This window comes from Nicotiana sylvestris, chromosome 1, assembly GCF_000393655.2.
Source record: "Nicotiana sylvestris chromosome 1, ASM39365v2, whole genome shotgun sequence".
NCBI lineage: Eukaryota > Viridiplantae > Streptophyta > Magnoliopsida > Solanales > Solanaceae > Nicotiana > Nicotiana sylvestris.
In genome coordinates, this window is record NC_091057.1 from 47,294,496 (window position 1) to 47,308,625 (window position 14,130).

The following is a 14,130-nucleotide window of genomic DNA, read 5'->3' on the forward strand; positions in this document are numbered from 1 at the left end:
AAATTAGGGAAATCAAGGTCAATAAGGCAATTGGAATAGTGGCAAAAACAACAATCAAAGCAATTGGGGGTACAATAACAATCAAAATTAGGGGAACCAAGGAAACCAAGGCAATTGGGGTGGCAAAAAGAATAGTAATTGGGGAGGTAATAACAATCAAGGGGATTGGAACAACAATAATCAAGGGGATCGGGGGCCGGGCTTTCAAAGGCCTCCGATGTATCAATAACCAAACAACCCTCCTCCATATCCATAACAAGGTCCTAGCTCATCCAATCATGAGATAGGACGGATTGAATCCATGTTTAAGTAAATGATGAAGAAAAACGCCGACTCCGATGCCCAATTGGCCTCCCACAACACTTCCATCCGCAACTTGGAAGTCCAACTTGGCCAAACTTCTCAAGCTTTGAATACTCGCCTTAAGGGGGCACTAACAAGTGATACGGTAGTAAACTCGAAGGGTGGGAACAATACGGGCCATGGGATGACGGTGACTACAAGAAGTGGTCGGGGTGGAGTTGCTAGTACCGCTAATCCAAGAAAGGTTGTGAGTGATGATGTGTTGGTGCAAGATGATGATGAATCGAGAAATGATTTGCATGTGAATGATGAGAATGGGAATGATGAAGTGAGGATAGACATTGATGACAACGTGGAGGAGACACAAAATGATGTGAACCCATCTATGAAACACGTGATAGACATACCAGAAATGGTAGTGCCCCAAGCCAAGGCTCCCTTGCCAAGGCCTCCTCCACCATATCCTCAAAGGCTCGCAAAGCAAAAAAATGAGAATCAGTTCAAGAAATTCATTGATATGACAAAACAATTGTCCATAACTGTGCCTTTGGTTAAAGCTCTAGAACAAATGCCGGGAGATGCCAAGTTCATGAAAGACATGGTAACAAAGAAGAGATCCATGAATTGTGAAATGATTAAAATGACGCATCAAGTGAGTGCCATTGTACATTCCATGGCTCCAATGCTGGAAGACCCCGACGCATTTACAATCTCGTGCACTATTGGTAGTGCCAATATCGCCAAAGCTTTGTGCGACTTGGGGGCAAGCATTAACTTGATGCCATATTCTGTGTTCAACAAATTGGGGATTGGGCAGCCAAGGCCCACCTCCATGAGGTTACAAATGGTGGACAGGACAATGAAGAGGCTATTGGGGATCATTGATGATATGCTAGTTCGGATCGACAAATTCATACTTCCCACAGATTTTGTGATACTTGACTGTGAGGCTGACTATGAGGTGTCGATCATATTGGAGAGACTTTTCCTAGCTATAGGGAAGGCCTTAGTTGATGTGGAAGCAGGGGTGCTCACCTTCCGGGTGTGCGATGAAAAAGTTGTGTTCCATGTTTGCAAGTCAATGAGGCAGCCCAATAGCAACGAAGTATGTTCGTTTGTGGATCTTGTGACCGAGGTGATTGTTGAAGACACAAGTACTGTGATTAATGTGGAAGACCCTTTGGAAGCTGTGTTGTTGACCCATGATGTGATTGAGGATGAAGGCTTAGTTGAATATTGAAATGCAATTTTCTAAATATGTCAAAGCTTTACAAGGAATGGGTTCATATACATATGATCCCCAGAAACTTTCCTTGGACCTTGAGAACTGGAAGACTCCACCAACAAAGTCCTCAATCGAGGAGCCTCCCACATTAGAGTTGAAGCCTTTGCCGTCACACCTCAGGTATGAGTTCTTAGGACCTTGTTCCACTTTACTTGTTATTCTTTCCTTGTGCTTAACTAACGTGCAGGTAGATACCACCTTTGCGGTGCTCCAAAGGAGGAAGAAGGCAATAGGTTGGACATTGGCGGATATTCGGGGTATAAGCCCCGCCTTTTGCATGCATAAAATCATATTGGAGGAAGATGCCAAACCCTCCGTGGAACATCAAAGAAGGTTGAATGAGGCCATGCAAGAGGTTATCAAAAAAGAGGTTATCAAGTGGTTGGATGCTGGGGTGGTATACCCCATTTTTGATAGTTCATGGACTTCACCGGTACAATGTGTCCCGAAGAAGGGGGCATGACTGTGATTACAAATGACAACAATGAGTTGATCCCTACAAGAACTGTCGCGGTTGGAGGGTATGCATGGATAGGTTAGGCGGACGTGCTTATTATTGCTTCTTGGATGGGTATTCCGGGTATAACCAGATTTTTGTTGCACCTAAAGACCAAGAGAAGACCACCTTCACTTGTCCGTATGGTACATTTGCATTCTCAAGGATGTCGTTTGGCTTGTGTAATGCACCAGATACTTTTCAGTGGTGTATGATGGCAATATTCACGGATATGGTGGAGGACTTCCTCGAGGTTTTCATGGATGATTTCTCTGTTGTGGGGGATTCTTTTGATGAGTGCTTGGGCAATCTTGATAAAGTTTTAGCACATTGTGAAGAGACTAACTTAGTACTTAATTGGGAGAAGTGTCACTTTATGGCCGAGGAGGACATTGTCCTTAGCCATAAGATCTCCAAGAATGGTATTGAGGTGGATAAACCAAAGATTGAAGTGATATCAAAACTTCTTCCTCCTACTTCCGTAAAAGGAGTGAGGAGCTTTCTAGGGCATACAGGTTCTACCGTCGGTTCATCAAGGATTTCACAAAGGTAGTGAACCCCTTGTGCAAGTTGTTGGAAAAAGATGCCAAATTTGTGTTTAATGATGATTGCATGAAGGCTTTTGAGATACTCAAGTATAGGTTGACTACCACTCCCATCATTACCGCACCAAATTGGAGCTTACCATTTGAGCTCATGTGTGATGCTAGTGAGTGGCGGTAGGAGCGGTGTTGGGGCAAAGAATCAACAAGATATTCCATTCGGTCTACTATGCTAGCAAGATCATGAATGATGCCCAAGTCAACTATACGGTGACCGAGAAAGAACTCTTAGCCATTATCTTTGCTATTGAAAAGTTTCGCCCGTACCTCATGGGTACCAAAGTGATTGTTCACACCGATCACGTGGTGCTTCGTTACTTGATGAGTAAGAAGGACTCAAAGGCTAGATTGATGAGATGGGTACTTCTTCTACAAGAGTTTGATCTTGAAATCATAGACCGAAAAGGGAGTGAGAATCAAGTGGCGGACCACTTGTCCCGTTTAGAAGAGGAGGGGAGGCCCCATAATGGCCTTGCGATCAATGATTCATTTCTGGATGAACAACTCATTTCCATGTCTTTGACCAGGACGCCTTGGTTTGCCGATGTGGCCAACTATCTTGTGAGCGAAATTGTCCTGAATGAGTTCTCTTCAAACCAAAGAAGGAAGCTCAAATCGGACTGCTTGGATTATTATTGGGACGAGCCTTATCTTTTAAAATTTTCACCGATGGTGTTATACGAAGATGTATCCCAGAAGAAGAACAATTGGGTATTCTTGAAGCTTGCCATTCCTCACCTTATGGTGGTCACCATAGTGGGGCGAGAACTGCTACAAAGGTCCTAATCTGTGGATTCTATTAGCCTACCTTGTACAAAGATGCTAACGAACTTGTTAAGCAGTGTGATGAATGCCAAAGAGCTGGTGGGATTTCCAAGAAGAATGAGATGCCTCTCACTACCATCCTTGAGATTGACATTTTTTATGTGCGGGTTATCGACTTTATGGATCCATTTGTTAGTTCACGTGAGAACACTTATATTCTTGTTGCTATGGATTATATCTCCAAGTGGGTGAAGCTGTGGCTTTACCCAACAATAAAGCACAAAGTGTGATGGCCTTCCTGAAGAAAAACATATTCACAAGGTTTGGCACCCCAAGGGCCATCATTAGTGATGGGGGTTCTCATTTTTGCGACAAAGCCTTTGACACTTTACTCTCCAAGTATGGTGTCACTCACAAAGTATCAACCCCCTATCACCCTTAGGCAAGTGGACAAGTTGAGGTCTCCAACAGGGAGATCAAGAGTATTCTATCCAAGACTATCAATGCAAACCGGACTGATTGGTCATGGAAACTTGATGATGCTTTATAGGCCTATAGAACAGCTTACAAGACTCCAATTGGCATGTCTCCGTATCGGTTGGTATTTGATAAAGCATTTCACCTCCCGGCAGAATTAGAGCATAAGTCCATGTGGGCGTTGAAGAAGTTGAACCTAGAGTGGGATGTAGCTGCCAATCTTCGGGTGGAGCAATTGAATGAACTTGATGAGTTCCGATTTCATGCTTACTCCAGTTCATCATTGTATAAGGTCAAGATGAAATACCTACATGATAAGTATATCCGGAATAAAGAATTCAAAGAAGGCGACCTTGTTCTCATATTAAACTCTCGATTACGTATGTTTCCGAGAAAGCTAAAGTCAAAATGGAGTTGTCCCTTTGAAGTGGTGCATGTAACTACTTTTGGTGCTCTAGATTTTAAAAACAAGAATGGGGAGATCTTTAGAGTCAATGGGCATCGAGTGAAGCACTACCTTGGCAAAGTTGATGATGGCCACGATGTGGCATTGCTCCATTTCAAGTGAATGATGGTAACATGCGTCGTTCCGCGATATTAAATCAAGCGCTTCTTGGGAGGCAACCCATGTGTTCTTTTTTCTTTTTGATTTTCTTCTTAGTTTAGGCTTTGTTTTGGACTAACTGGTTGTGAAGTTTATGTAGGAATTGTTTGTGTAGTGCAGGACTTTAGCTGGAAAATTTGCCAAAGTATGGGGAATTTCACGGACCGCTCCCAAAAATCTCGCGGTCCGCATTAGCAATATGCAGTGGCACCTATTGTTCGCGGATGCGTATCAAAATAACAGCTCTCTGAAGTTGAGTTTGCATCCGCGTTCATAATTTGGCGGACCGCAGTGACTTTCATGGCCGGGTCCATTTTTTCGCAGATCGCGTCCAGGTTTTTGCAGCAGCTCTGTATAAAGGTAAAAAGCACGAATCGCGGTAGAATTTTGCGGACCGCGCTCAGGTAAGGCTGTGGGTCCCCATCTATTTGTTATAAATAGAAGGTCCTTAACACTTTTACACTTTTAGAACCACAAATTTTCCCCACACTATAGCACTATTCACCTTCATCTCATTTGGCTCTCAATCTCATTTCACACTAATCAAGAGTCCAATTTCCACTAAATTTCACAACTGGTTTGCTCAAATCCTTGCATTCATTTTATCTTTTGCTCTTCTTTTCTTTTTGTTTTAATTTTTTCTTTTTAGTTAGGGTTTGAATACTATCTTAAATTGATACTTAAATTCATGTGGGTAATTTTTACATGCCTAATGGGGGGATAGAGTTATTAACTATGCATGTTAATTACACTAATTTTTGCACTTAGTGAAAACCCTAGGTTTCAAATGTTCATCAGGGCCCGATTTGTTTGAACTTCGCATTCCACGGTCCACGTTTCCTAATTTATGAGAACTAAGAATGGATGCATGTTCACGGACGTGGTGACTTTTCCGCGGCCCGCATTTGAATTTAAGCGGTCGCGTCCTAAATTTCACGGTCCACATTATTGAGTTTCAGAGAGTTTGATAACTGCTTCCGCGGCCGCTTTCACTTTTATGCGGACCACGTTCCGTCTTTTGCGTCCACGCCCATTATTTCGCAGTCCACAAAAAACCATGATTAGAGAATTGGTATTCTGAACCCAACCTCTTCACGGCCGCACCCATTTTTACGCGGTTCGCGATGGCCCTTCCACGGCCGCACTCACTTTTTAGCGGTCAACGATGCCATGTTCTGAGAAGCACTGTGTTCATTTCATCTGCATTTCTTTAAGGATTAATTGAAGCCCAATTCTAATGATCTTTCACTACCTGTTTGCTGCAGACAATGGTACGCTCAAGAGGTAGAGGTGATACATCTAAAAGAAGGGCAGAACCTTCCCAAGGCAGGGGCAAAGGAAAGACCAAAATACCCCAAACAGCACAAAAGTAAATTGGCAAGATGAGAGTTGCAATCAAAGCTGCAGATAGAGCCGTGGACCATTCAGAACTAGTGAGTATGTCCCTTCCTGGGAAGCTTCGAAAGGAGACTCTGGGCCAACTCATGTCCCCACACAATTCCAGGAGAAATTCCAGTTACGAGATGAACCTACACCCTCTTCTGAGTCGTCTGATGGATCAGAGGAAAGTAGTGAGGCTTCGGCATCATCTTCCTCACATGCTACAACTTCGACTCACCAGCGGTCCCTATTGATGTTGATGATGACAAGGTCCCGGATGACGGGAGAGGGGGTGATACTAATGTTGGGGTTTGGAAAGGTCAAGAAAACCGGAGGTGTGGCAACATAGATTTGTGAGCGAATTAGCTTATCAGAAGTTCCGAGAATGGTGGCCCCAAAGGTCACTCACCCTTGAGAGACACTTCATAGAGAGAGACCTTCTTCCCCACAATCCAAATGTCACGAGGCAGTTTGAGGAGAGAATATGGTGGAAATGGTTCACCAGCAAAGTTCCGGATGCTAATGAATACCTTGTCAAAGAGTTCTATGCAAATGTTGCCTACATAAAAAAGGGCACCATTGTGACAAAAGTCTGAAATTTGAAGATCCGGTTTAATGGCCACACGTTGAATGAATATGTCGGTTTCGAGGATGTGGAAACCGTGGAATACTTGGAGAAGCTGGAACTTGGTGAAGTAACTCATCCATGGTTGGCAGTGATATTAACCCCAGGGATGACACCGTCATGGCTCACAGTTGGAGTCCCAATAGCTAGAAACACCCTCAGCTTTGAAGCCAAAGGGTGGTCCACATTTGTATGCAGCTGGCTGGATCCATGTCAGCATGACAATATCTTACCACTCACACGGTATGTCTTGATAGACTCCATCACGATGGGGTATCCTATCAATGTGGGGAACCTCATGTACTATCACATCACAAAGGCAGTTGGAAAGGAAGAAAGATCCTACCCCTACACCAACTTCCTCACCATGTATTTCGAGGACCAAGGAGTTGAGAAGAAGATCTATGACCCTAAGACAAAGCCAAAGAAGCCCTTCTCCTGGTATAACACCAAAGGATCGGACAACCCTAAAGCAAAAGGTAAAGCCGTTATCTCCACTGGCCAGTCTGAAGAGCCAGGGGTAGTGGCTGTCGGGTCAGAGCCTTCCACAGCAGGGGGATCTTCAGCTGCCATACCTCCTCCTTCATCCAGGCTATCCATCACCATGCCATTGTCTGTGCCCTCTTCTTCCACTTAACCTCAGACTGCACTGTAGGTTTCTCAGACTTTATCCAGCATCAATAACTGGATGCAGGCAACTACATCAAATTGTCTGTCTTATCCAGCACAGTAGCAGTTCAGTCAGCCCTAGCACAGCCTCAGGTACCTTCATCAGTAGAGGAGTCGTTGAAGGAGCTTCTGGACAACCAGAAGAAGCTCCTGGACAACAAGAAGAAGCTCCTGGACAACCAGAAAAAGATCATGAACACTTTAGATATATCATGGCAAGGCTATAAAGGATCTGGGCAAGCAAGTCAAGAAGATGAAGAAGACTCGGGCCTCAAAGGAGTCGGTGGAGCAGCTGAAGAAGGATGTAGAGAGGTTCACTTCTGCTGGAGACATCCCACTAGACTTGCTCCTGGAGGAGCACGTCCCAACAACACAAGTAGCAACGCATGAGGCACCAACAACTGGCCAATTTGAGGTGCCAACTGCCACTACACATGTTGCTGCAGAGATGATTCAGATACTCTACAACCCCGTGGTCCCCTAGTCAGATTTGGAGATCCAGTTAGAGGACCTGGAGGGAGCTGCTGATCCTATGCAGTCCGCGGACCCCACTCATTTGCCGAACCCGATGCAAACCACATAGGGAGTTTTCTTTACTCTCTAACCCTTTCCCTGATTTTGTTTTGATATTAGCATTGAGGACAATACTATCTTTTATTTTTTTGGGGGGGGAGGGGGGTCTATTTTGATTTGGTGATAATTGGATAACATTTGTATGTAATAACTATGAGACTATTTTTTCTTTTATCTTTACTTCTTGTTATTTTACTTTTGGTATGTATATATTTATTACTTTCACATTTGGTATGTATATATTTTACCGTTTGATGTATATATTCATTTTCATTTATGTAAATATTCGCTTTACTTTAATTTTGTATATATTCAATTTGATTTAAGTAGTTTACTTCATAACTTCTTTCGTAATTTTACTTCATAACTTCTTATTTCCTTTAGTAGTTTCTTTTTAAGGTGTTAGCTTCTTTTTTATATTTTTGTGAACAATAAGCCTTTGGTTTTCTTAATGCCACGGTTCTTTCCAAAGGTGTATGTTGTGTGAATCGGGTGGCTCTTCCTGACGATGGATGGCGTGACAACCTTCTTACTCCGTTTTTCTTTTTGCATTGATATGTTGTAGTAGTGAATAAAAGTGTCTCAGGCAAGCTTCACTTGGGACTAGCACATTTAACTTCGACCTTATGGTTAGAAACAAGTTAACTTTCAAAGAATAGTTCTAGTTGTGACCTTTAGACTCTTGTGTTAACTAAACAATCATCGAGTGACTTCTTGGAGCCATTTGTGATGCTCAATCTTAGCTAGGGTTGTTGTGGGCCCTCGACTCTGTTCTCTTTAGAAATCCAACATCTTGTGAGGTGAGGTATTAAATTGTAAGTCCAAGTCCTGTGACAATAAGTCTAGAACTTGCCCTGAATGTTTGTCTAGGAAAAATTCTAAGTGTAGCTCGACTTGAGAAATGATTATAGGCTCTGCTTGATCCAATTTGAAACTTGAAAGCATCCATAGCCTACCAAATATGATACCCCTAGTCAACCCCGTTGAGCCGAATCCCTTTTTCTTTTAATAACCATGATACAAGCCTTTATCCGTTCTATAATGACCCTCTCTTGGCACCCAACAAAAACATAAATTTGGGGGAGAGACGAGGAATGTGAAAGTGATAAAAGGTAGAAAATAAAGAAAAGGGAAGTCAAAAGAAAAGAAAGAAAAGCCAAAAAGCCAATGAAAGCCAAAAAGAAAGTGAATAAGATAGAAAAGTGAAGTGATTCAATGAATGCAATGATGAAAAGCATGGAATGATTAGAAAAGGAGAAAAATCATCGTCATGAACAAGAAAAAGTGACAGTGTGTCTCTCTAGTGCCCCTAAGGAAAAAGAAAATGACTCAAAGAGTCAAGAAAGTGTGAGTCGAAACGAGAGAATGAAGTGCTTAAGGAAAGATGAAACCTTCATAGATCGATAAATCCTACCTTGATCCAAAAGCCTTCATTACATTCCCGCAAAAGCCCTATATAATTTCGAGTTGAGTGAGCTTACATTAGTGGTGATTCACATAAGGGGCAAGCTTATGGTACTTAGAGCCAGACTTGTGACATCCCCTTGTGAGAAACGAGTGTACTTCTTCACAATCCTTGTTTTGAGTACTACAATTCTTAAGTGAGATTTGCTTATGAAGAGTAGAGGAGAAAGAGTTTGGGTTCCACAACGACCTACGTAATAGAGCGAGCTTCCTTGGCGAATTCAGTCAACTCTTGATGCTTTAGTGTTGCATTAAAACTATGGTACTCAAAAGGTTTTGTGTTGTTGATAATTCATTTGTGTTGAGGGTAATTGTTAGTCCCAATTGATGCTTGATGAAGACATCTTAGGACAGCTGAAATTTTCCCTTCGTATTCTTGTGGAGGTGGGAATTACCTTATTTGCTTGAGGACAAGCAAAAGCTTAAGTTTGGGGGAGTTGATAAGTAAGGATTTTAGCCTATTATTTGCTATCTTTTACTTAGGTTTTGGGTCAAAATGCGTGAAGGTATTCCCGAAACTAACTTAATGTTCTTGCTTGCAGGGTTTGTTCGAAATGAGCCAAAGAAGCCATAATCAACTCATAAAGGAGTCAAACTTGAACAAATCCAAGACTGGGATAAGAGCGCAGACCGCGACATAAAAGTGCAGCCGCGTAAGGATCAACGCTGAGGCGGCCATAATTCGTGGACCACGAAGTAGAGATTTAGAGAAATGGTTTTGAGAACAAGCATGGGCGTAGACAACGACAGAAAGATGCGGCCGCTAAATTACTGGCGCGACCGCGTTTGGAATTCTGCTGACATTGTGTGCTAAGGATCAGAGACTTTGCAAGTTATGCAAAAACGAAGAAAGCGGTCCGCATCAAGAATACGCGGCCGCAAAAATCGCCCATGCGGACGCGATGAAAAATACGAGGTCCGCGAAACAAGTTCCAGCCCAGTCTCAGAAGTAAAGAAATGCGGACCGCGCTCAATATTACGTGGCCGCAAAAGTAAGTGTGTGGCCACTGTCAGAATTATGCGGCCGCGAAACCTCCACAGGGGCATTTTTGTGTGAAAAATTTATCCTAGTATGAATAGTTGTTTTCACATTTTTAGATTATGTTATGTTTTGCTGAGCACATGGGACAACTAGTTTTTCCTATTTGGGCAATTTTGTACAAGATTTGCTTTATAACATTAAATTTTCATCTTTTAATTTAGTATTATGGATTTTCTCTTCTCTTTATCTTTGATTTCTGTTATTTTCATGAGTAGCTAAATCCATAGCTAGGGTTGTGACCCAATCGTAATGTGGGTATTTAATTGGTCTTGAATTTTAGGGCTTGAATGTGTATGGGTTAGTGATTTTTAGCCTACTTCTTGCTAGAACTATTGAATTAGTAGTTGCAAATTCTAATTTATGCCTTTACGACTTAGTCTCTGCTTGAGAATGTTACACCCTGCAATATTATGATGATGTTACGTCCTGCAGTATTACATTACGGTGATGTTACGCTTTGCAACATTAAGTTATGATGATGTTGCACCCTGTAGTATTGCACGTTGAATTTGTCGTAAGGTAATTGACATCAGTCCAAGTAAAAGATTATTTGGAGATCATAAGAATTATGCTATTTCACAAGTGATGAGTAAATTCCTGAAGGTGAAAGGGGAAGCAAGTCAAAGAAAATAAATTTTCGTTAAAGTTTGGCATTTTGGGGTAAAATACGGCCCGAGCTAAAATATCCGGTATTTATGGACTAGTGTCATACAAGGTACTACATGACCATGCTAGTAAGGTGTACAAGGTATATTACAAAAGAGTAATATTTTAATTAAGTTGAGATAATTTTTTAAATTATGCGGGTAATTGATTAATTACCGGATAACATGACATTATCCAGTTAACTAATAAGTGGATAGAAATTACATGTGGCAAAAAGCCACAATAGTAAGAGAACGACTCTTACTAGTTTTATGATTAGGTGGCAAAACGCCACAATAATAAGAGAATGACTCTTACTAGTCTTATACTTAGGTGGCAAAAAGCCACAATATTTACTTTAATATATTCAATACCTCTAAAAAGAGATGACCAATAAACGGGAAAAATTACTCCAAACCGTCTGCCCTACAACTTTCAGAGTTTACATTTCTAGTTGGCATTTCCCTAAGAAAAGCCAACAAGCCTATCATTTCAAGTTTGTCACCTTCAACATTCCCAATACACTAGCAGTCAAGCATGTTGCTTCCTCTTTACTCAGAACGTGAAAGTTCAGAACGTGAAATTCCCTTACATCCAAAACGTGAAATTCTCTTAAATACTACAATGTCCAAACGTGAAATGTTAATTCAAAGAAAGCCCGATACAATCTTTCTCAAGAATATCATACGGATTTTTCCCCTACTTCGGTCTGTCATTACGTGTTTTATCACAAGAGACGTATGTTAGAGGAATTATCAACAAAATCGATCCAGGTATGTTAAGGTTATCCCTTCTTTCTTTTGCCATGATCCATACGATACAAATGAAACGAGCAAAATACGCAACTTTCATAAATGACTCTATTCTTAAAAATACTAGGGGTGCCTATATTCTTAATTCCCCATGTGTCATATTATTCTATCAACTGTTCATGGGTCTAAGAAAAATACAAAAGTTGAAAGAGTTTACTTTATGATATTACTCAAAGGCAAAATGGTCTTATGACATTCCGAAAGATTTTATTAACGTACTTTTCATGCATTGCATTCATGTACATTGACCCATGACCAGATGATATTATATACGCATATATATGCATGTATATATATGTATATGGGATATGGGAAAGGTTATGGCATTATATACATACCATTACCTGATTAGCTGGTATACGCTGATAATTTTGTCCACAGTGGCCAAGATGATATGATGGGATGCCCTCAGAGGTTGATGATTTTATGAAATATATACATATGCACGACATGACATTGATACACATATGCATGATACTATAATTATTTCATGATATACAAAGCTTTTCAGACTTACAGGTGGAGTCATTTACTCAATATTTCCTTCATGTCTGTTATGTACTTATTATGTGCCTTACATACTCAGTACATTATTCGTACAGACATCCCTTTTTGCCTGGGGACGTTGTGTTTTATGCCCGCAGATCCCGATAGACAGGTCGAGAGCTCTCCAAGTAGGCTATCAGCTCAGCGGAAGATGTTGGTGCGCTCCATTTGCTTCGAAGTTGCTTGTTTGGTTAGTATAAGTTAGATGTGTATTGTTTGGTATGGCAGGACTCTGTCCCGAACTTTATGAAAATTATGTATTCTTAGAGGCTTGTAGACAGATGTCATATACGTAAAAGATTGTATGGCCTTATCGGCCTATGTTCAGTGTTCAAGTAGTTATTTTGGTCTTAGAGGCCCATATGTCTTATGTATAAGTTGACATTACCTGTTGTATTCTACCTACAGCCTTTCCAGCTCAGTTATTTATGATAGTATGACATGAAAAGATATATTATGTTGGTACTCGGTTGACTATGGTACCGGGTTCCCGTCGCGACCTATCGGTTTGGGTCGATACAGAGAAAGAGGGACTAAGTCTAGGAAAACTAGGCTAAAAAGGAATTGGGGTGAACTCAAGAAATTGATAGCCCCAATTAAAGGGTTAAACCTAGAGATAGTGATACCGGACTTGAGCTAAAATCACTTGAATTGCATTAATACCCATTTGGACTTGAGAAAACCAAATTGGGCAAAATCATTCAAACTACTGAGAGGTATAGAGTGAGTACCCGGGTGTGATAGCTATATTACGACCCCAATTAATTACATGATTACCTATATTCTAGCTACCCGTTAGATATCCACCTAGGCGGAAGTCACTACCCTAGTCCCTTCAAATCGTTGAAAACAACCAACAAAAATATTGTACTTAGTTTCAAATACTGCATGCTATAGAATAGAAGTAGAAGTAGAAAACAGACCAACCATTTGTGGAAGTGCAACTAAGAGCAAAACCCGCATCTCTACTTAGATATAAACCTAACTCTAAATAAATTAACTCCTTGTGAATTCGATCCCGACCTTGTTGGGTAAAACTGCATCGACTATCCTCGCTACTCAATAGTAGTACAGGCTTGGACCCGATCAACAACCCAATCTAAACATAAAAGTTATGCGGACCGGAAGGTTCGCGATGTGGCATTCATGGTCGGAGAGCGGGTCTTGCTCCGGGTTTTGCCTATGAAAGGCATTATGAGCTTTGGAAAGAAGGGCAAGCTGAGCCCAAGGTTTATTGGTCCCTTTGAGGTGTTGCGGCGAGTTAGGGAGGTTGCTTATGAGCTTGCCTTACCTCCCAGCCTAGCAGGAGTTCACCCGATATTTCATGTTTCGATGCTCCGGAAGTATCACGACGATCCATCTCATGTGTTGATTTCAGCTCAGTCCAGTTGGACAAAGATCTATCCTATGTTGAGGAGCAAGTGGCTATTTTGGACAGACAGGTTCGAAAGCTGAGGTCAAAGAACATTGCATCAGTAAAGGTTGAGTGGCTGGGTCAGTCGGTCGAGGAGGTGACTTGGAAGACCGAGCAGGATATGCGCAGTCGTTACCCTCATCTTTTTACCACTCCAGGTATGTCTCTATACTCGTTCGAGGACGGACGATTATTTTAAGAAGGGGAGGATGTAACGACCCGACTGGTCGTTGTAAGAGTTAGAGCCCCGATCCCTTATTAACTAATTTCTCAGTATCTATTTCTGCTATTGTGGCTTGCCGGGAGGTTTCATTTTGGTTTTTGAAAATGTTTGGGACACTTAGTCCGTAAATGGAGGTTTAAGCCTTGGGATTTGCATCTTAGTCGGAACTATATGAAGACGACTCCGGAATAGAGTTCTGTCGATT

General features: G+C 41.6%; 1 protein-coding gene across 1 annotated transcript; it reads left to right on the plus strand.

Annotated features, from left to right (window-relative positions):
• The first annotated feature begins 313 nt into the window (after window positions 1–313).
• Window positions 314–1,543, plus strand: LOC104218394 (uncharacterized). The gene has a single exon (XM_070147458.1). The coding sequence runs from the start codon at window positions 314–316 to the stop codon at window positions 1,541–1,543; it is 1,230 nt and encodes a 409-aa protein (XP_070003559.1).
• The last annotated feature ends 12,587 nt before the right edge of the window (window positions 1,544–14,130 follow it).

What these genes read in the sequence shown, in the direction of transcription:
- LOC104218394 (XM_070147458.1), top strand. Translation starts at nt 314, where the DNA reads ATGATGAAGAAAAACGCCGACTCCGATGCCCAATTGGCCTCCCACAAC.